The sequence below is a fragment of the Enoplosus armatus genome, chromosome 20 (assembly GCF_043641665.1).
Source record: "Enoplosus armatus isolate fEnoArm2 chromosome 20, fEnoArm2.hap1, whole genome shotgun sequence".
NCBI classification, from domain to species: domain Eukaryota; kingdom Metazoa; phylum Chordata; class Actinopteri; order Centrarchiformes; family Enoplosidae; genus Enoplosus; species Enoplosus armatus.
Genome location: NC_092199.1, coordinates 8,661,157 through 8,684,720, shown reverse-complemented (window position 1 = coordinate 8,684,720; position 23,564 = coordinate 8,661,157). Strand labels below are relative to the sequence as shown.

General features: G+C 40.9%; 3 protein-coding genes across 3 annotated transcripts; 1 reads left to right on the top strand and 2 right to left on the bottom strand.

Annotated features, from left to right (window-relative positions):
• Positions 1 to 706: 706 nt before the first annotated feature.
• On the bottom strand, positions 707 to 4,172 carry LOC139303506 (neurogenic differentiation factor 2-like). Its single transcript, XM_070927349.1, has 2 exons — positions 4,075 to 4,172; positions 707 to 1,793 (listed from the first exon to the last, which is right to left on the bottom strand). The coding sequence occupies exons 1-2, from the start codon at positions 4,146 to 4,148 to the stop codon at positions 707 to 709; spliced, it is 1,161 nt and encodes a 386-aa protein (XP_070783450.1). The 5' UTR covers positions 4,149 to 4,172.
• A 4,461-nt stretch (positions 4,173 to 8,633) lies between these two features.
• LOC139303851 (protein phosphatase 1 regulatory subunit 1B-like) lies at positions 8,634 to 19,184 on the top strand. The gene is made up of 5 exons (XM_070927701.1): positions 8,634 to 8,762; positions 16,588 to 16,671; positions 17,498 to 17,573; positions 18,840 to 18,968; positions 19,051 to 19,184. Exons 1-5 carry the CDS (start codon positions 8,634 to 8,636, stop codon positions 19,182 to 19,184), a joined length of 552 nt encoding a protein of 183 aa, XP_070783802.1.
• A 2,504-nt stretch (positions 19,185 to 21,688) lies between these two features.
• Positions 21,689 to 23,362, bottom strand: LOC139303753 (phenylethanolamine N-methyltransferase). The gene is made up of 3 exons (XM_070927590.1): positions 23,191 to 23,362; positions 22,544 to 22,754; positions 21,689 to 22,127 (listed from the first exon to the last, which is right to left on the bottom strand). Exons 1-3 carry the CDS (start codon positions 23,360 to 23,362, stop codon positions 21,689 to 21,691), a joined length of 822 nt encoding a protein of 273 aa, XP_070783691.1.
• Between the last annotated feature and the right edge of the window lie 202 nt (positions 23,363 to 23,564).

Sequence of the window (23,564 nt, the reverse complement as noted above, 5' to 3'; positions counted from 1 at the left end):
TAAGACAAATATCAGGATTTCACATGTCTGCACAATAGACAGGGAGGTATTTTAGATTATTTCAAGTAGAATTAAAATATCTTCACCAGAAAATCAAGCTACGCAAATGTACTTTTATCATATTCATGTCATTTATTAACAATATAGATTCTACAATCTAAACTTAATGTATTAATGTTTAATTTAAACAGACAAAAAAGATAAGTTACTCAAAGTATTTTTTGACAAGCCTGTTGTTGTTTTCAATTTGATTTAAAAATAAATCACCGATTTGCAGCCAAAGATTCGTGATTCCTGGTTTTTATTTAAGTTCTATTTTCATTTAATGAAAACAACAGAGCCACTGCTGCAGGCCTTCATGTCCACACAGCCCCGAGAGTGAACCTGATGCTCAGAAGAAGATTTGTTCAATCATATCAGACAATTACAAAACATTTTTTATTTCTGTTGTTTGTGTCATAACATGTTTAGGACTATACATCTTTTAGGTCAGTTGCACTCATTCTGCATACAGGATATTACTGGACACACTTTGATAGGATGTACAACAGTATAGGGGTGACATCAGTAGAATACAGAAGGTAATCAGGGGACTCTTTCTGCCACGTCCATCTCTGGTCCACTCAGAAGCTCCTTCTTGTTTCCCAAACAATATTACACGTTACAGGATTGTCATTATAAGGTCAATGCGTCTGATTGTGAGGGCTCAGTTGTGGAAAAAAGCATTGAGATCCTCATACGGAGGCGCTCTGTCGTGATGCAAGTGCACGTCGTGGAAAGGTGGAATGTTTTCCGAGTGCGCACCTCCGCTGCGCGCTCCCGAGGGCCCAAAAGGTATGCTGTGGCTGGGTCGAGACGTGGTCAGTCCGGAATAATGCATAGAGTAATGATAGTTCCTGTCTGTCTCAGAAGGCTCCTGCTGTCTCCCGGACAGTCCACCGTTCAGGCAGACGGGCGGGCTGTGCTGGCCCTCGTAGTCCGGGCTGTTATAGTCAGGGGACGTCGCGCCTGGCGGGTACACGGCCTCGTATCCGGGACCGTAGGAATGGCTCCGCAAGTTAAGCGCACCGCTTCCGGGCTGGTAATGAGGGCTGGAGAGGCGGGAACACCGGTAGGGGTAGGGATGGACGGAGAAAGGAGAGCTGGGCATGTGGAAGCGGGCTCCATCTGAACACGGTTCAGTCAGGAAGTTCCTGGTGTTGAGCTGCAGACAGCCTGCCACCAGGTTGGTAGTGGGCTGGGACAGGCCTTTACACAACATCTGCACGTAGGCCACCACATCTGGACGTTTCCCGTTGCGTAAAATCTCCCCAAGGGCTAATATATAATTCTTGGCCAGCCTCAGAGTCTCTATCTTGGAGAGTTTTTGGGTTTTGGAGTAGCATGGCACCACTTTGCGCAGATTGTCCAGCGCAGAATTCAAGTCGTGCATGCGCGTGCGCTCCCGCGCGTTTGCCTTCATTCGACGCACCTTGGAGCGCTCCACGCGCGCCGCCGTCATCTTGCGTTTCTTTGGGCCGCGTTTCTTGGGTTTGTCTCCATCGTTCTCATCCTCGCACTCCTCTTCCTCGGCATCATCATCCTCATCATCGTCGCCGGCCATCTCAGACTCAGCTCGGCTGCTGCCTTCCAGCGGCTCGTCCAGATCGTCGTCCCCGAGGTGACAGGGCTCGTGCTCATCGTCCTTGGCCGTGACGTCCTCGTTCTCGTTGTCCTCCACCCAGTCGGCCGCGAGCCGCTGGACGTCCGGCAGCACCTCGCTGAACAGACGGCTCAACATCGTGGCAAGCAACCTGCAAGAGACACAGTCGGAGCTTTAACTGCACTGCTCTGCACCCTGCTGCTGTTCACGCACCCTTAGGTGCGCTGTCAGAGCAAGAGTACCTGCCTCAGTGGGCTCCACAAGGCCTCAGGCTGTATGTGTCCCTCAGGGAAAGATAGACTACAGTTACTATTCCGTAAATGTTTCATACGCAGTTGAAACGGTGAGTTTATAACTGAAGACTTCTTTATATTCTAAGTTTACATAGAACCTCAGCTGTCCTCATTTGTTTCTCGCATCTTACAGGAAATGAGGTTGAATCAATAAACCCAACATCCAGCAGGCTGTCTGAATTATGTTTATAGGAAATATTGACTAAAGGCGAACACTTTGTCACCTTGTGTAATTGAAACCACAATTTTCACGTTTAGTCTGACATGAATCCAGTTAGTTAACATGAAGCTAAACTGAACTGAAAAAGGGGCCTTAAAACACGTAGACATCTCTTACAGGTTTGTGTGTGATGTGGATCTTTTCCCACCTTTTTATTTAACTGACTTTATAAGAAAGATTCCCTGAAGAGAGAATAGTCTTTTACATTTTTTTTTGATAAAATCATCAGTTCATTTTAATGGCAGAAAGCGACAGTCTGGACCACCTCTCGGCCTCCACATGTGCCTCGGTCTGTCCCCTCCAGCAGTCCGGCACAGGGAGCGGTGCTGGCCTGCCTCAGCCGGTCCCCCAGGGACGCATTAGGGATGCGGGTCCCTCCTCAGTCCTATAAATTACCAACCTGGAGGAATTCCAGCACAGCCAGGCCGCATACTGGATCCCAGGACCTCAAACATTTTCATGTCTCTGAATTAACAGGTTTTTAATAGAATCCGTTTTAAAATGACAAAAGAGCCCCACTTGAGGAGATTTCTGTGATTAAAAAATACACATTATTCGGTATGAATCGTTGCAGATATTTCAGAAAGTGAAAATAATAACGATAATGAAATATGCATTTAGGACCAGAGCCTCTGCTGGTTCATTGAGACCATTCTGGACACCACTGGAGACCACGTAGGCCACAGAAAACCGTCAGGCCTATCTGACATGTTCCTTTGCTCAACTTCAGTCCGTCTGGTAGTTGCGATGGAGTGTGCTTTACATGTTGACCTTTTCATTTCTTTCTTTTCTTTGAATAAAAAAAATAAAACGTTTTAGGTCAATAAATGTCAAGTTTTAATGAAGTATTTGATCACCATAATCTGTCTAAAAGCTTATTTATTGGACGTGTTTTCCCCCTCTTGATTCATTATATCAGACTGAGCGATAATTCAGGCTAAACACACAAGTTATTTATTAAAGCGACATTAAAAAAAAAAGCTGTAACATCTCCTTAATCTTTACGGATTCTTCCAGTAGTCTCAGCTGTGCGCGTGTGGAGTCCAAGGACAGATTTTTTTTTTTTTTTCTAATCTTGTAAGCACAATGTAATTAATGCCAACCAATACCTTGCCAATTAGCCTGTGTATCTCTATGGAGAATTCTACCCCCACAGTGCTCTGACGAGCGTCGTGCAGGAACACACACACACACACACACACACACACACACCTCTTTAGGTTTTCTATTCTACAATTTTCTATTAAGATATAATAAAATACACTCTCCACTGCTCATTTTCTAAAGTAAAACCTCACAAATTGAATCCAAAAGTGCCAGAACAGCCACCTCCCAGGGTTCAATGAGGATTTGTAGATTTATTAAAACAAAGTCTATCAAATTAAACGTCGGTGGATCAATATCTTCGATGAGACCAGCGATAAAGAGCATGGAGGAGAGATTGAAAGCTATCTGATCACGTCGCGTGCGAGAAAAAGACGCAATAGATTTGAGAAAAACAAAACAGTCCCTTATGTTGATAAATGAAATTACCCCTTCCTCTAAATCCTCCCTCACAACACAACAGGCGTTAACACAAAGGCAAAACCAACCTTGATCCACATCTGATGGTCTTAATATTGATTTGGAAACGTGAAACCTACCTCCGCGGTGGAGCTCAGTGACGGGGCAAAGCGGGTTTGTTTACACCATCTCTCTCCGGGTGGGCATCACATCCACACGCCCTGCACGGATGCTTGTGCAGGCGAGGCGCTGTGTTCTGCTCTCACACCTCTCTCTCCTCTCCTGCCACCCTGCTCTCTCTCTCTCTCTCTCTCTCTCTCTCTCTCTCTGCTGCTGCTGCTGCTATCCCGAGCCCAAACGCGTGGAGGGAGCCGTGTGGCACCTCAGAGGCAGGACTGGGTGGGTTACATAGCTACCAGCTCTGATGCCAGGCCCATATGGCTGGCACGTCATTGGCAAGAGCCATCACATGAGAGCCGGTGATTGACATGCGGCCGCATTCACAGAGACTGGCTTCCCCCTGGGGGAGAGGGACTCGCCATCTGTCACTGAGCTGAAAGAGAAAATGGAATAAGGAGTGAATGGCACAAAAAACCGCACTGGATTCAAACAGCTTCTGTTAGCCTCCATCTTTGGGAAAAAACGGGGTTAATCTCATATAGAAGGTTTAGGGAAACAATCCCCTTATGAGAAATAATTAAAGCAATCCTATAATGATCAGTTTTAGGATGATATCATTCACATATTAGTGGATTGTTATAGGATTGCGTAAAGGGTAATGACTGTGTTGGATAAGAAAAAGCTGATTTATAAACCTACAAATACTCCACATGAACCCAATGGGGAAATTTATTGAATACTTTAATGATGCAATTAGAATAAATAGGCCAATAGGAACAACTAAATCCCTATAGAAATGTCAATGCCGAGTTTCCAACGGGAAAGTGATAAGACAGAAAAACACTACTGCCTTCACACAAAGGCCTGGGATAAATAAGGCACCCGCCATAAAGATCAGAGTCAGGGTGCAATTGCCTAAACGAGTCAATTGAACTGAGCCAAGCAGAGCGTCTTGGTTTGGGCTGCCAGGCTTGGCACAGGTGCCGGTGGGCGGGCTGGTGCCAAAGGTGGCAGAGGCACAGATTGCAGAGAGGGGCCAGAAGATGGGGCAGGACAAGAGAGAGAGAGAGAGAGAGAGGGGAGAAAATAAGAATGAAAAAATAGAAATAAGCTTATCATCATCATAATGTTGGTGGAGTGCAGTTTATTGGATCACTTCTTTTTTTGCATTTTCAGTAAAACAAGCAAAATGTTTGAATGGCTATCAAAGTGTTTCTGGTCATGGTTGTCCAGTAAAGTCAGGGTCACAGTGCCCCCGTGTTATCATCCTGAAGGACGCAAATGTAAAGAACTGCTCGCTCAGTTTGACTAATTCAGTGTTTTAATACATTTTTTTTTTTTAAAAAGTCATTCTGATGACATAAAGGTTCCTCTTTAGTATTTTTTCCATGCTGCGTGGACACTTATTCCCAGAGAGACATGTCTTCTTCTCAAAGCAACAATATAAAGACAAAAAAGTTTGCATTTCATTTCATATAACATTGCGTCATTACAAAAACTACACACATCAAATTGATATTTGACAAATGATGATCTCTTTCCCAATAATAATAATGATTTTGTTCGATAATTTTGAGGTGTTGAGCTTTAACACTTAAAGCCTAGATGAGAGTCTGGTTTATCGTGTTGTTTTATTCAGATTGGCTTTGAGTGGTTTAATCTAAAGAGGAAAATGTGGAGGTCAACAAGAGTTCTGAAGTTTAAAACAAGTGCAAAACTTAAATTCTACGTCCTAACTGCTTGATCTTGGGTTTTATAAGTAACCTTAGATGAAAGCTGTTCTCTACAGATCATCATGGTTGAGTTCACACAGGAGCAGCGAGTCTCAGTCTATGTGCTTTATCACGTTACATGTGGGTGACATCTACTGGAAATTAAAAGCTAGTGCAAGTGCTAGTGATGTCATTCCTTTTGCTCAATATTAAACAGGAGATGGAGTGAGTGTGTGACAACAATGTGTTAATATATTTATTGATGACTGATGTTTTGAGCCTACTGCCTGTATCTTTTCCATGGATCTATATCCTGAGACCATTTAATAATATTATGATATTGTTATTTCAATTTGTCAAACGCAAATTGTTATTCCAACATGTTTAATTTAGTACTAAACTCCCCAGATCTTTTTTTCTGATTGGTTTAAACTATCTGAATGGTTCACTCAGGATCAAATGTAGTATTTGAAAAATGTTAATTACATATTATCAGAATCAGAAATACTTTATTGATCCCCAGTGCTCCCATTCAATAATCAGAATAAATAATGAGGTAGTATATGACAGGTGAAATAGGTCCAGATTTTCAGTCTGTGTCTGACACTCAGAGGGAGGGGTTCAACAGATATATTATCATATATTATATACATATTATCATATTTTGATCATGAATTTGGCAGAGTTTAAATTGATACCAGTCATTTCATCTTTTGTGAAAAAATATCTGTTTAATAAAGCAGTTTGTCATAAGGGACTGTTGCAAGTAGATTAGCGCCTCCTAGTGTTGTTATTAACAAAACACATTGTGTCAGACAGCAATGCTGACCACATTATTGATAGTGATGCTGATGAATTACACTTTGGTCATAACACTATAATCCTATAGATTATATCTCTGCAGCTCTGTGCATTTTATCTGAGTGATAGGTGGTAACATGTTGTGTATTTACATATACGCATTTACATTTATCAGTTTTAAACATTAGATGACACAAACATCCACAGTCCACATGTTCTCTCTCTCTCTCTTCAAGGACGACAGTTGAACTGAAAGTGAACTGAGCCACAGATGGGCTGTTTTTAAGTTTCCAAGGTGGAAGTTAGCCTACACTTTTCATCTGAAGACCTCCCACAGCAGGTCTGAGTTTGCTGTCAGCAGCAACTTTCCCCTGGAGCTGGCAGAGATCCAGAGCCTCTCTCAAGTTCACTCCGGTATACAGGGTGAACCTGTGGGAACAGGGATCAAACGTGGGCCGCCGCTGGTCTCAGGATGGTCTGCTGCTTCTGCAATCCAACTGTATGAGAGCTGAGAGGAAGTACTTACCAAGCCATGAGGAAAATGAACAATTAGTCTGATAACATAAATGTGTGAAAGCAAGAATTATTACTTCTCTCTCTCCTCACACACAGACTTCTGGCCTTGTTCTGTTTCTCTTCCTTTCCTCTCTTCATCCTTGTGTCACCTCTTCTTCTTCTCTCCGTCTTTAAATGCACAATAAATTTACAACGCTATGAAGCAGTTATCTGTCTGTACATAGTGACATTAAATGAAAAGCAGATATCACTTGACAGCCCATGTCAGAGCATTACATGCAGCAAACATAATCTTTCCATATCCCTCTTTTTATTCTACATTTGCACGTGAATTTATACTCTCTCTGTCTCTCCTTGAACTTACTCTTATGCACTCACACACACCGACACATGCATGCACACTACGCTTACTGACTGCCAACACTGAGAACAGAAACTGTTGCCATGGAAATGCATTTCCCAGTGGACTACCTCTCATATATTTACAGTACATATGATATAGGGTAGGTAGCCATTGGAGAAAGAGCAGTTTGATTTTAGACTCAACAAGAGGAGTGAGAGGTCCACTTGATTGCACCCATCTTTCAGCTCATCATCACAAAATGAGAATGCAAATGAACACATCGTGCAAATACAGCTCTGCTCTGCTCTGTTCTCAACTTCCTTAGATGCTGTACATGAAATTCTGTCTTGGTTTCAACCTCCTCCAACTCAGATCCAGTTCACTTGTGCCAAGAAGATCAAGAACAGCCAACAGTAGTATGATGTTTCTTGATATTTCTACTAAGATAAGATAAGATAGAACTTTATTTATCTCAAGGGAAATTGTCGTGCAGCAGTTACAGTACAGTAGGAAAGAGTTCAAATATAAAATATCAATAAAGGTTCAAGTATAAAAATATCAATAAACAGATACAAAAATCTAAAATACACACAGGGCCAAATATGCAAACAAGGTTAACGGTAAGAATCATAAGTTGCTCACATCTGAAGCTTCTTAGTGAGTTACATATAGATATGTAGGTACAATATCAAATCTCAAGGACAGATAATTCAAAATGTTGAAGGATTATGTCCATGATATTGCTTGTAATGTCCCTTAAGTCAGAATGATTGTAATAATCTCTTTTATAACTGAGTAAAGTAATGACGTAGATGATGGTTATCAGGATACTTGGTTACACTTGATTCAGTTTGACTCAATGGTGACTTCAATTGCTCTGTTATTCTTAGTTTTTTTTTTAAGTAGGCTATTATTTTAAGTATCATTTGATCTTTTTATTTTGCATGACAGACCCTTGTGGAGGTTGCACTTTTTAAAATACATTCATAAATTGTCATTATCAATATTCATAATTCAAAGAAGCTTTTGAACTCGTGTGACATTGAAGGCATCCCGACACTTTTAGAAAACGTCTTATTTTCAGCCCTCGTCTCAAGAGACATCGCTGTCTGGGCCACTTTTGAATTGCAGTCGCAGGAAATTTCCGACGGCAACTGAAAGCATCATAAAGCTTCGGCCCGCTCTCCCCCACCTTCACTCCTCTCTCCCCTCCTCACCACGCAGCGCAGGTCCGTGAAGACACATCGGGAGCGAGAGACACAGACGGACAGTGAGCGCGCGAGAGAGGGAGGGAGACAGCAAGACACAAAGCTGTCAAACACAAGTCAAGAGTCCAAAGAGAGCAGAGGACTGGCGGGACAGAGGGATGCCGCTGGTCACTAACAGCTAAATCATTTTAAATAGAGAGCTTGCACAGGCAGTTGAATCAGACTTTTAGTCGGACGTCTGTGCGCTTGGCTGTGGAGGTGACCGGCTGGCCGCCATGAACCCGCTGCTGCCCGCAGAGACGGAGGTGATGGAGCGAGAGGCGGACAAGGATGCGAGGAGGAAGATCCAGTTCTCCGTGCCTTCCGCCGTGCCCACCCAGCTGGACCCGCGACAGGTGGAGATGGTGAGAGCGTAATGGGAGTGTAGTGTGTAGCCTACATGCTTGTGTGTGTGTGTGTGTGTGTTTGTGTGTGGAAGAATGAGGTCAGACTTGGGTCATATACCAAACCTGTTTCAGGTGCCTTGTGTCCTTTTTGTGCAGCTTCAAATCACCTAAATCACATAAGCACTACTTTTAGAAAGTGAGGTTCACGTGCACATTGTCAGCTTTATAACAGTATAACAACTTTAACAGACTGGGAGCACCGTGGTTTACCTGGCAAATTTGGTAAAAGTCATGATGCAAATGTGAAACATGCTTGCTTGTAACTTTCATCCTGACTTTTAAGTACACACAAAGTGAGCGTCGCCCTCTTCTATGGCATCTGAAGCATCAGGCCTGCCTCTGAGGTTGACAGACAGTTACATAACCAGTCTAGCACGACTTTGCAGAACTCTGTATTTTGTAGTTGGGTTTTTCTCTGTGGGCAGCAGGGTATGGGCAGCACTGGGATTAAGCTGAGCTGTTGTTTTTTGTAGCCCTTCAAAGTGATGAGGCATCTCTGCCCTTCAAAAGCAATGCAGGAGGAGGAGGAAGAGGAGGAGGAGGAAGTGAAGGATAAAGCACTGTTAGTATTATTAAAAATGAGATTATGTGCCTGAGTAATAATGCCCTTACTACATCTGTGAAACAAAATATAGAAGGTCACATTGTTAGTCATACAGTATGTGAGAAGGAGGTGGTGAGTGCATTATGTAAAAAAATAAAATAAAGCATCTGCAGGTTATGCTGAACCATTCCAAAGCAAATGCAGGTGAAACATGCTGAGCTGGTAGTATAGACATTATGTTAGTGAAATAGTGCAGTGTGAACAGGAATGATGTGGGCCTGTGCAGTACGGATGTTATGGCACCCCATAAAGGTCATCAAGGTAACAGGCAACTGAGATCATTCCTCCAGCGAATGATGCTTTAGGGTGATCAATTTATTCTGCTTAGAAGACAAAAGACGTTCTTAGACGGCAGGCTGCTCCCTAGAGGGACATCTCATTGGAGTCCAGGTGCAATGTCCAGAATCCTCTTCCCCGTAGAAGACTTGGGGATTTCATGGTGCATCTGTTTGGACAGCTTGTTTCAGCCTGGAATGTAAAAATAAACTAATAAATCAATAACATCTAGGCACTCAAATATTTCTCACACATCTGTTGTTTACAGCCCAGCTTGCGTTCTCTAAGGTTTTGGACTACTTTCTTTACCCCTTCATTCCTTCATTTGCTTTTTTAAGCAGCCGCATGTGTCTGATTTCATGAGTATCTCGTCACAGTCCTTCTGAAACACTTCTGAACACTATTTGGGTTAAACCAGCTCGTACTGATCTGATCTATTAATTACTTTCATGGTAATTTGTTACTGTTCTGAAGCAAACTATCTGGGAAAGGTTCACAACTGCTGCTCATTACTTCCATAGTTTTCCATTATGAAGACCCTTTCCTACATAAAGTCCAGCCTGTAAATGCTCATTGACAGCATCATGTGAGCTGAGTCAGGTTTCCCTATAAGATGCTCTGGCAATTTGTCAGCTCAGGACCAAGTAAGATTACTGCAAATCTTTCTCCATGGATCTAATGGGAATCAAAGCGTCAGCGTTCCCTGGTAAAGCATGCAAAAGGTTACAAGGTTCTTACGTCTTAATACGTCTTAGGAGACGTCTTCTTATAGCCAGCAAAGCAACCCTAACTCTGTTGTTGCAATTTAAGGGAGCCAGGATCCTTATGGGATCACCTGTTGCTAAAAATCATAGTGATGAAAAATCATCTGGGGATTTGAGGAATTTCTTTAACATACCAGCAATCCAGCGGAGGAATAAACCGTCATTCAGCTGCAAAATAAGTTTCATAATCCGTTTAGGCAGCCTGCATGAGAATCATCTTCCTCTTTCTTATTTTCCAACTTACCATTGCATCGCAGGCTGCCACTCTGGTAATTAGAACAACTGCCTGATGGTCATGTCATGTGGGATGAGACTCAGTTGAGACGTGTGAATGCTGCAAACCACTACCCTCCTGGATAAGTGACCCCAGCATGTTGCCGTTGCTTCTGGGAAATGGTTCTTATTTAAAGACCTTTGACAGTAGCTGACAGTGGAGGAGGAAGTATTCAGACCCTTCACTTAAGTACTTACAAGTAAAAATCCTGCATTGAAAAAGTTACTTAAGCGAAAGTATGTAAGGATAATCAGGAAAAAATATTAAAAGTAAAAGTACTCAATGCAGAAAAATGTCTCCTGTGACTGTTATACTATTATGTATTACATGATTAGATTATTTTACTCATGCATTAATGTAAAAGCAGGATTATACTGTTGCAGTTGGTTGAGGTGGAGCTCATTTTAACTATTATGTATAGGACTGCATCTCATGATTATTTTCATGAGATATGCCGTCACAATGACCCAGAGCCTAAAGTGACACATTCACAATGCTTGTTTTGTCGAACCAATAGTATAAATTATGAAAAAAAAATGAATTAGAATAATTAAAAGGAAAAGCAGTAAATCATCACATTTGTGAAGCTGGAACGATGAAATGTTTCGGCATTAAAAATGACAAACAATTTTCAATATAGTTGCCAATTAATTTTCTGACAATTGGCTAATCGATTCAGCTGCATATACAGTTGGATAGTTTAATTTATAACAAAACATCATAGTTTACATGCTCTTTGTATGCTTTGTGTGCAAAAATCTTAATTTGGAAAGTCAGAAAGAAACTCGGAACTAAAGCTGTCAAATAATTGTAGTGAAGTAAAAAGTACAATATTTCCTTCTGAAATGTAGCGGAGTAGAAGTAGAAAGTGGCATGAAAAGAAAAGACTCAAGTAAAGGACCTCAAAACTGCACTTAAGTGCAGTACTTGAGTAACTGCAGTTACATTCCACCACTGGTATTAGCTGAGCAGGAGGATTTCTTATTCACTTTTTTTCTAAACCACGCTGGAGATTTAACTTTCACAAAGGCACTCGTCACGTGTCACCTGTCCTGTAATCTACCGCTACTCGGCTTAGATTCTGCAGATTCGGTTAATGAATTATTTACTCAAGCATGACTGCTCAAGAATCTGCAAACGTGCTGTTCATCAAGTGCCAAGAAGGTCTTTGTCACACCAACAGCCTTCTCATACAGCCCTGTGAGGTTTGGTCAAGGGTATCTCGTCCCTGCTGCCCATTCCCACTCGTCTGTGTGAGTTTCAGCCAATAGAAGGCTTTATGTGAGGGTCAGTCAAGTTCTTGTGTACAACATTTCCAAAACACAGCCATAACATTTGCATTGAAATGGCAAGCAGTACCACGGAAAAAGAGACAGGTAGAGAGATAAGTAGAAAGAGTGTGTATAAAACAAAGTGTTGACATGAGAAGGACAAGAGGGAGGAAAAAAGAGAACGATAACTGACAGGAGGCAAGAAAAGGGAAGAAAAAAAAAACATCAGCCAAGGAGATGACTGATTAAAACCAAAGAGATTAGCTGTGGATGACTGAGGCCTGAATCAAGGACAAGGACATCGAATGCTAAGAACACATTTTCACCGCAGCAGAGCCAAAAGCACTAAACTCCAGTGGAGTCTTATTCAACAAACCCAGCACACTTTCTGCTCGTTAACATGTTATTCATATACACAATGGCAGAATACTGGTTTGATTATCAGTCTTCAAAACTGGATACAGGGACCAGCTGAGAATGTCTGGGTAGCAAGTAGCAGGAAAGAAACACACTTGCAGGAAGGAAGAAACCGTCACTCAAGTTACATATAGAGGCTTTGTAATGGAAAGTTTCCAGTTTCAAGTACAGATGTGTGCAGTATGTGTGTGCATGCGTCTCCTTACAATGACTGTTGAGGCAGTTGCTGCAACAAGATTGTATTTCCAGTCAAGTTGCCTGGTTGATGAGGGTTAGCATCAGATGTGATGGTCTTTAATCAACTCTATTTTTAGATATTCTTCACTGGAAAACAAAAGGTCAAAATTCTTGAACATCAAATCAAGCTCTATACAGGATTATTCACAGAATAAATTGAAAGCACAGTATGAACACGGCAGGGGATTTATGCTTTCACTGCATGGTCTTAATTGTTAAAGGGGTATTTCCCGCTGGAAATAAAATGGGGCTGTCTATGCAGTAGAAAGAAATATTTTTGAAATTGGTGCTAGATGACCAGAGAGAACAGAGAAAAAGGGCTGTGGTATTCCCTTTCGTTCAAATAACCAGAATGCACTGGGCCCGTTGCCTTCCAAGGCCACTCCCAGGCCACTGAAGTGTAAACTTCCCCTGTGTGTGCTAAGCTAGTCTTGTATGTGCCATGTAAAAATCGTGTATTGCATGTTTTCACACTGTTCTCCCCGCTGGCTTTGGTTGTTTTATCCAGTTTCTTTTCGGGATCTTGAAGTATGTCTCCACTGTCCATATGTGGCCCAAAGCTTTGGTGTAACGTTACACATGCTGGTGCCCCTTCCTCCATAGATTCAGCAACTTCATCCAAAATAAATTGCGACTCCACTTCTGTTCACTTCATTGGTGCACATTCTCGGCTATCCTCACTGGCTGCCAGTGCTTGACTCTTGGCTGTAGCGGCTTCTTCCTCCTCCATACGCATTAATTCCTCCACATTGTGTTGTGGCTCATATAAGTGGCCCTGAATGTCTGAAAACCGTTTTCTTCCATATCTGCAGGAACATTACCTTCTGTGGTTGTTCTAGCCAGTTGATTTCAGACTGGAGCGCTGAGGATCTCCCATCTCTCGATCCGACTCTCTGTGGAGGCGGGTTACAAAAAATGCAGAAGTACAATCTGTAGTTTGAACAACAGCCCTAGAGCTGGCAAAGGTGTGGGGAGCTCTGGGTGCAGGCAACATGGAGGGAAGTTAAGCATTGTTCATTTCCATATACTACCCACATTGTAATGATACAAAGCTGGTTGAAAATCGGCAAAGTTTCCCTTTAAGTGGATAGGTTGTTATGGGTTTCTTTAGGACACTGTACCCACCCAGTGCTGTCATTGTGCATTATAAACATCCAGATTAATGCATTGCAGTTGAATAGGTAACCATGAAGGTCATCCTACCTATCAAAACTGAGGAGCAGGGATTAATGATTTACTATGTGAGCACTATACTGAATTCCTGCTCTTCTGTTTCTGTGGCTATAGTTGCTATATTTCAAATTTTGCTGCATAGTTCTTAAACAGAGAGAAACTGCAGAAAATCAAAGCAGAAACACTTCTAAACACATCAGACATGCACAGTTGGTGTAGAGTGTTTGGAGCAGCTGTCCTCACTCTCACTGGCCACTGCATGGTGACATGGTTATATGACTGGCTGCACCAAAATGAATTACTTGATATGCCCTAACTTCACATCAAGTAATTTATCAGATATTCTTTGTTATACAGCTTGTAACAACATAATGATGGTGTGTAAAACCTTGAGCGATATTTCAGTTAATGCACAGATACTCTTTGTGCACCTGATAATATAAAGCATTCAGCCTGTTTTTAAAGTTGAGTATTTATAAGATGTATAAATAGACTTGCAAGGACGTGCAAGATGTAATGTTTTTAGTGAGTTTCAATGGTTTTCAAACACATCACACTGACAGTTACTGACCTATCTGGCCATTGAAACAGACATATTAGCCATTTCAGTAGAGGCTAGTTGTCATTGAGAAACTCAAATACCTAAAAAATGTTTCTGTGATCACACAACTTCTAGAAATAGCTTGTAAAGCAGTCTCCGTCATATTTTTTTTCCCAAAGTACGTCTCAAAGACATGTCTCATTGAACCTTTGTGTGCTGCCATCCCAAACAAAACTGAATCACCGAAACATTATTGGGGCTGTAAAAACATTTGTCTAATAGCGAATGAAAACAAAACTAACTCTAGAGCTATTGGCAACAATGACAAATCAAAAATCTAAACAAACACCCTATAGTGGCAAATTTCTACAATCCAGTAGGTTACATACTGCTCATATACACTTTGCAATAAGATACAATTATATCCACCTAATTTAGTCCATTCAAGAAGAAGACTAATAAATCTAAAAATAACACAATTTTAAATTAATCTACCACCAGCTACTGTGGCCGCACACATGCTGATAAATGTGAAACAAATCAGTTACAAATCAAATCAGGCTTCCAATGCAGCCACGCTGAGCTACCACAGGCATTTACAGGCATTTCAGACACGCACAACAAGGACCTGCTGAAAATACTATGTTCCCTGTAGATGCTTGACCTTCTGGCAGCTGTGTTAACAAAACACTCAGAAAAGGTCACGGTGTGTCTGAAAAGGCTCTCAGACAGGTGCTCAACCTGTGGTTTGGTCCTTTGACTGCACATGCTTTTTTTTTTTCCTGAGAGATGTGTGTGTGTGTGTGTGTGTGTGTGTGTGTGTGTGTGTGTCTGTCAATGTGTGTGAAGCTGCTTGTGTTTGTTGGGTTACAGCATTTAAATGTTCATGTTGACACATTTTCAACCTCTAATTGGATGCCTTGTAATTCATATTTAAATTTGTCCCCCCACAATGGCAGCATATTTAATTCTAGTGTCTGAGTGATGAATATGTATGAATCCAGCACGCAGAGTGAAGCCGGAGCAGTAGGAGTTACTCCAGAGTGGAAGAAGCTGCCCACACATTTCATGCCTACACTCTCAGCGGTGATTGGCTCGGCCTCCTCTCGTATCTCACAACAATCTCATTACCATAACACGTTACAAAACAGAGAGAGTGATGAATCTATTGTATATTTCATAACACCTCTAGTTATTTTTAGCCAGAAGAAGGTGCTTTATTATTGTTTGTTATTTTACTATGAACAATCAAGGCTGGTGTAGTGTGAACTTCATCATAAAAATAGGTGAGGAAGTAATGGCAAAAGTATCAAAAGTAAAAGTATGTTATTAATTAATTATTATTGATGCTTTAACATCTACAGAGTACTTTAAGGGTGTAGTTGGTCTAGGTAGAGCTAATTTAAACTACAAAATGTGTTTAGGTGGAATTACAAAAACACATTCAGATTGAATAACTGCATCATTTCATTATATATTCCATATTATTGTAAAGTTGTGTTTTGTAACAGTCTTCTCACATCTGACTGAAACTGACTTGAGATTTTTAAATTATATTTCAGCACATTCATATCAGTTGCATATGACTCACTCTGCTAATAATAGCTGCAATAACAACTGGAGATAGTTTTAAAATACATTTATGACCCCTGCTTCATATTCATTTTACTGGAATAGTAACTGAAACACTGCAACAAAACCAACGAAACACGACACCAATATTTAAAAAAGCCACCAGACAGTGAAGGCAACAGGGCTGTTATTTGGCAGTATGACGTAAGATTGTTCATGAGGGTTTAAGTAGAAGTGAACATGCATCTGATGGTAAAATAATACGAGACAGAAGAACTGAAAACCCTAAATGATTACGACCAAGTGATGGGAACATGCAGTAAAATAGTAAATAAATATAAGTAATCCAGCCGCCGTTTATGACAAGATGTAATCCTCATTCAGGAACAATCTGGACAACAATCTTTTAAACGTTGTTATGTAATGATATGCATTTTCTCATTGCATAGTAACAGAAAACAAAATCCTTTACAGACTTAACATCAAGAACCGCAAGGCTGAATAAAAGGCTGCTGATGTCAGTCACACCTTGTTCCTTGTTTTTAGGAATGGGGCTGTTTGTGTTTTGCATAGCACACACATATGCAAATATACACAAACTCACACACACATAGCATGGTTTGATACAAGCTAACACTTTCTCTCTTTGCTAAGATTCGACGTCGGAGGCCGACACCAGCCACACTGTTCAGATTGACGGACCCACCATCACCAGAGGAAGACATTGCCCCTCACCAGGTAGATGGTGTACACTATTTGAGACTTAAAAATCCACCAAAAAACGTTCTGAATCAAAGAGCAAAGGCTGGAATCACTCACCTTATGGGAGGTAATAATTTCAGTTGTCTCAATTCACCAGAACACAATGTAATAACAGGTTTGTGTGTTTTGAGTAAGGGGTGTGAGTTTCATGTTTTCTTGACTGTTAAACCTTCACTTCACAAGCTCAATATGTACACAAAGTGAATACAGCACTCTCAGGCTTGTTATCTGGGGGTTGCAGAAAGGCATTCAGGGACATTTGCATTGGAGGCAGGAGTGTATTTGGTGGGATGGCAGAGAGTGGGTGCATACCAAAAATTCGGAGCCAATTCTGTGTCTGTCACGAGTGTGTTTGTGTGTGTGTAGGAGGCAATAGGACTCAAATGCAGGCAAACACACAAACATGGGTAAGTTTTAGGAATGTAAGCAGGTGAGCAGGTGGAGTCAGGTAGCAGGATTGCTAGGAAACTCTGAGGGCATCTGTTGGACAGGTGGGGAATGGCAGGTCCAGAAAGTAAAATAAACTGCTTTTTTACTTTTTGAATGTTTTTTTTATTGTCACCTTTTTCCTCCTTCCCTTGAATACGGCTGACGGTTAAATGCAATTGTTTTGGTTTTGTGTCTCTTGTATCAAACCTTTTCATCTTCAGCTAACAAACAAAATAATAGCACATAATTGAACTGAAGCTACAACACTCTGGGTAGTGTAGGGTATTTTGACTAAGCTGATATGACACTAAAACATATACTGTGCATAAATCCGTTATCTGTAAACCATGATTTGGATGTTTTACTTCTGCAGTGGGTTCTGGGAGATAATGGAGCCTTGAAAGCCAAACTGGTTCACACGTCAACCTACCAGCCACCCTCACTTAAAGGTAAACACACTGTTCAATGTGTTTGCGTGTGTTTCACAAATATGTTTCAATTTACGTAACACATGACACAAAATGAGAGAATTGGGGAGACCTAATTCTGCTGTGGCAACTGCCATGTGGTCTATATCTGTTGGAATACGTACATTTCCAAAAAAACACTGTGAGAGGTGTGTGTGTATGTGTGTGTGTGTGTATGTGTGTGAATGTGTGTGTTATGTGAGATTAGGAGCAGAGACAGCTGTGAGTCTGTACTGGATCATCCTGGATTATAGGATGGGCACACAGATGCAACATGGTCTCACACACATACACCCAGAGTCACACAGATATAAACACACACAAAAAAACATTACCATTGGATATGAATATGTATATCATTAATTATTATTCATCTTCTGTTTTGTGGGACTTGTGGATTTGACCCTTGCAATCATTTCCATTGCTTAAAATGTCTACATTGCTTTATTGAAAATGTATTGGTGTGATAAATTGCATTTTAACATCATCATCAGAATCAGAAATCAGAATTTGAAATACTTTATTGAATTGAAATTACACAAATTAAAAGTCTGATGCTCTACTGACTGAGCTACCCAGGCTTCATTACAACATGCCTTTACATATTTTACATAAACACCATCTATACCAGACATCATCACCCACATATAAACCTAAATGAAAAATGAAAAAAACATCTGACTGCTTGAAATTCTTAAGAATGTGGCCTTACAGTCCTCCAGATTCTTGACATCTATCCATTTATTTAAAGTAAACATTAGTAAAGCACAGTTGCTCTGTATGGTAAGGAGAGTACTCCTTTTTATATTATTATTTATTGAACCAGTGGCTCAATACATTAGAGCTCATCCTTTAATTACAGGTATAACAATGGTAACTGTGGATATCACTCTATATGCAGATGACATCCTATTGCTTAAAAACTTATCACTGTCCTTTTCTGCACTTACTAAATTGTGAGATCTTTTTGGAACATTTTCTGGTTACAAAGTCAACTATGCAAAATTGAATGATCTTTATTATTAGCTTAAGAGGCAGCTATTTCACTCAGGTGTTGGTAGAGACCAAAACACAACTCCAAATGAATGATAAAAAAATCAGTTATTGAAGGCTTAAATAACAAAAACATAAATTCTCTCTTCCATCTACCTATCCATCCATCATCTGTCCATTAAATGAGACAACTGATCTTGATTTGTAGAATTGGCATGGTGCTCCTTTATTCTATACCCTGTCTTGTATTTTCAGCTGTCCAGAGGATGGCCCAGGCCCACCTTTCCTCCTTAGACATGTCTTCTATGGACAAAGAGGACTCCTCTTCTGGGGAGGAAGAAGAGGAACATGAGAAGGAGAGCCAGCAGACAACCTCGGCCACAGGTGAGTCAGACAGGACGGTCTCTCACATCTTGTAATGGCATTTGTACATTGCTTACACTTTCAAAAATCCCTTTCTTGTCAGATCTAAGGGAAGAAAGCAAACCATTCAGGGATCAGTGTGCTCCGCCGGACAGTTTGACAGGAAGTGCTGATCTCAGCCGCCATCACGGAGACGAAGAGGAGGCCAAAGGAAGAGAGGAAGGAAAAGGAGAATGACAAAAAAAGAGGACTGCGATGGAGAGCAGAGTGTTAGTGAGGAACAGACTTGCATTGCACACACATGGGCCATGCGTGTGCGTGCATGGGTGTACGTGTATGAGTGTGTGTTATTTGGCTCTGTGAGTGTGTGCATGCATGCGACAAAAAAGTTGTGAATGTGGAAAAGAAAGAGAGAGAGAGGAAAACAGATGGGCATTGAGGAAGGTCAGAATATTAATGAGCAGGTATGAGGAAAAGTTTAACCTGAGACTTGTGAAGGACATCACGTCTCAGTCAGCCAAGGAAGCCAGGGCTAAATTCCAGTCAGCCAAGGACACTGCACAAGAAATATGAGAACTGCTAAGAACTGTGGCATTTTCTCAAGTTTTACTTTTTGCTCCTTGGGTAGTTTTTCCACATGTATGGGGCATGTCACTTAGTGGTATTGGTGCTAAAAGAACAATTAGAAATAGGAGATGATTCACACAGTTCATGAATAGACATGCATTTGCAGATAACATATACACCATCTTATTTACAAACATGTAAGATTCAATTGTATCTGTAGTGAGATGGGCAAAGTGAAAAAATGCTTGATGAGGTCAAACCAGAGATTGTGAATAAGGTCCTGGGGTTATTGTAGTGTATGATACAAAGATATGACACTATCTTCATGATATATGACAGCATGATAAATATACAGTAAAGAGTAATAGGGTGCAGAGCCAATCCCTATAGGAATTTAACCCAGAAACTGAGGGCTGCATCCAAAGTTAGAAAATAACTATTTCAGTTTGCTTTCCTCAATCTTGTAGATGTTTGCGTGCAAGGTCAAGGAAATCAGAGGAGGATGGATTAGAGACGATTTGGGCAAAGTCACAGCCACAGCAGACCAGATCAAATCATATCAGACTAATCCAACTAATCATGATAATGCAGCACAGTTTTTCTGGTTTGATATTATGAACAGGCTTTTTGTAACATGGCGATTAGCAAGCATGATCTGTTTGGGATGGCAGGGATGATAGGTGGGAATTCAGAGAGGACCTATTTTTTCAAAAACAATATGATGAGCGTGAAGGTTCATTCTTGACCTTGTATATAAATTATATTTTGTGTATACAAAACAAGTATAATGGGCTGTTGGTGTTTATGTGGTTGTATGTCTGTAGAATTAATCTGTAGGAATGTACGATGCTCCATTCATATTTCTTTTCTAAGAAAAGAAATACAAAAGGCTTTATTTGGCATTTCAGTTACCACATGGAGTCAACGTGTAATTTGGACATGTGACAAAGTGTATGTGTTTGAATACAGCAAATGACAGTGAGTTTTATTAAATGAGGAACCTGAGCATGTTTTTGCACTTTTATGATCTTTGTTCTTGTCTACTTATGAACAACCATGATGCTATTTCTTTACCAGAGTTACAGTATTCCCAAAGAAGTCAGAAGGTCACAGAAAAAATTAACACATTTAATAAGATTAGTCAAGTCAGAAAACATGCCAGAACCAGTTTTGGTTATGTTTCTCTTTGTCCACTGTGATCCTACCTACAGTATAGACAGTTTTGCAGTAGTAAGCTAAATGAAATCTATCTACAAAGTCTGGCCAATCATTTATATCTGTTTTGGGGTCTGTGGCTGATATTTGAGGAGCAAATCAAGATGGCCAAGTACTGACACCCAGTGTTCAATACTTCTAATTACACAATCATATTCTCTGATTCATAACTACACTGATAATCTAAGATAACATAAAAATGATTACCATAGCAAAATGATGGATGATTTTTAAAGCCTTTTCTTTTTTTCTTTTTTTTACACATATCTGTATTGTCAAATTTACACTGCCTCCACCCATCTCTGTTTCCATCAGTTTCAATGTTGACAATAAGTCTATATCAACATAGTAATGTCAGTCTGAGATAAGAAAACATGAAATAAGCTTTGTTTTAGCATTGCTTCTTTATTCACATTATCACAAATTACAAAACACAACAGGCAACTCATCATCCTCTTAAATGAATAGCAGTTAGTAAAAGAAGAACATAGTATATCAAAATATACTGTTTATAAACAGTTTGAAAATTGCTCTGTTATGATATTATATGATAAGCAGAAAACAAAAATTGAAGCATTACAATCTTGATGCTGTAGTTGCTGTGTTTGAACTGCAGGAGGCAATGTGTAGTTACATTTCTAACACTGAGAGCTGATCTGGTAACAAAATGGGAATGCCACGTACTTATTCACCCTCAGAAAAGACATTTACTGAACCAATAACACAAAATGGAATGAAGTGAAATATTTCATTCACATGTTTGTGTGTTTTCCCTTGAGAGTCTGGTGGAATATTTGTAAAATGCATCATCAATAATCCCATTTTTATTTGAATTGTTTGCTGTGCTAAACCATGCATTTACCTCGGCTTAATCTCTAATATTTCCATCTGGATAGTTCCTTACTTTCAACTTTAATACCCTTTATCTATCCTCTTTGCCTTTTCTCCCACTTTACCATTTAATCCTTTCTTGCCTTTACAAAAAACACCCCAGTCACGTCATCGACCCCTACCCTCATGTCCTGAGGCAGTGTGTAAACCTCCAGCCTGATCAGCGTGTAGCCGCTCTCCTTCAAACTATCACAGACCTGGGCCTCATTCAGTGGGACCACAGGGATCTTTACCCCGGGCCCCCCAAAATAGTAACTCTCTCCCAGGGCTCCGATGAGCAGGAGGTGGCCACCAGGCCGCAGGAGCCTCCCGATGTGGCCCAAAGCCCTGGTGAAGGCAGCCAGGTCAGGGCTGACGCTCTCCAGACAGAAGCAGGACACGAGACAGTCTGCCCCTGCTGAAGGAAGGGCATCATGGTCCAGAGGCTGAGGGCGGTGCACGTCAATGGGGAGGATGTCCGTGATGACGTGACGAAGCTTTGCAGCTTTTTCTGTCCATGCTGAGGGCCTGGTAGAGACAATATCAATAAATTACCAAATTTCATTAAAACAGCTATTGTAAATGTACAACCCAGCATTAATCTGCAATATAATTCATACACTGTGTTGACATGATTGCATGATAGTGATGACAGGGGCCTAGCTCTAGGGTGGTAAGGGTGGTCTGTTGGTCAGTCAGTCCACCACTTTGGTCCAGATTGAAATATCTATATAACAGCTATCGGAAGAATTACCATGAAATTTTGTACAGACATTTGTGGTCCTAAGACGATGAATCCTAATAACTTTGGTGATCCCAGTGCCACCAGCAGTTCAAAGCTGGTGAATTGGTATGAAATTTGCTACATTTATGGTTCACAAATTGTGAAATTGTGATTGTGAAACCAATTATGAAAAACAGAGTTTAAAGGGATCTGGGCGTACCGTCGTCCCTCCAGCTTGCAGACGTGCTGCAGGTACGGTGTCCAGTCCAGGCTGCAGCCTTCTTCATCCTGGAGCCAGTGCCTCAGCTCCTGCCTGTTGACCTCCAGGAAGTCTGTGAGGAGCACCTTGCTGAAAACCTCACAGCCACTCAGCACCTGGTACAGGGTGGGACCCGACCCAATGTCCACCAGCAGCTCACCACTCACGTCGCCTGGAAAAGTAGAGGAAAAAGAGAGAAGATAAGTGAGACTTGACCACCTCGCTGAGATTATATCAAACTTTTTAATCAAGTATTCAAATCCAAATCACATTTTTGAGGACACCAAACACTAAATATATAGATTAAGTTGATATTTTATACAGTTCTCCCTTTAATTCAGCCTAACACATTTGGTATGTTTGGAGATCTTGAGTTCTATATTTAAAAAAAAAGAGCTGAACAGTGTTTGGACCCACCTTACGTCTATGGGAATAAAGAACTGATTGAGTATTTTAACTGACTAAGCATCTGAAACATTTGCTTCAAGTATTTATGTGAAAATCAACTAAACACATATTATTATTGAAACCAATTAACTATTTTAAAATAGACCAGTAACACAAGATATTATCGTAGTAGTTGTTGACATGATCAATCATCACCTTACCTTCATTGAAAGCTCTATGCAGGCATGCCAGTTTCCACGGCACTATGCTGTCCTTTCTATCAAAATCAGCCCGTGGTGGAGTGTAGTTATACTGTAGATATGCTGCAGGATCAAATCTCTGGTAGCAGGCAGCCATGGCCGCTACTCCATTCTCTTTTCCCTTTTCTTCCATCCTTTTCTTTGTGACACTACCTAACACCTCTGTTTAGTGATCAGCCTTCAGGTGCACTGCTACTCCATCAGACAAGCCTTATATACCTGTGTATGTGGGTGTGTTTGTGCCATTATGTGTGTGTCTCTGTGCTTTGGGCTACTTTGAGTTTCATGGGCAGCGATAGCAATCCTGTTTTTGGGCTCGTGTTGCTGCCTGATAG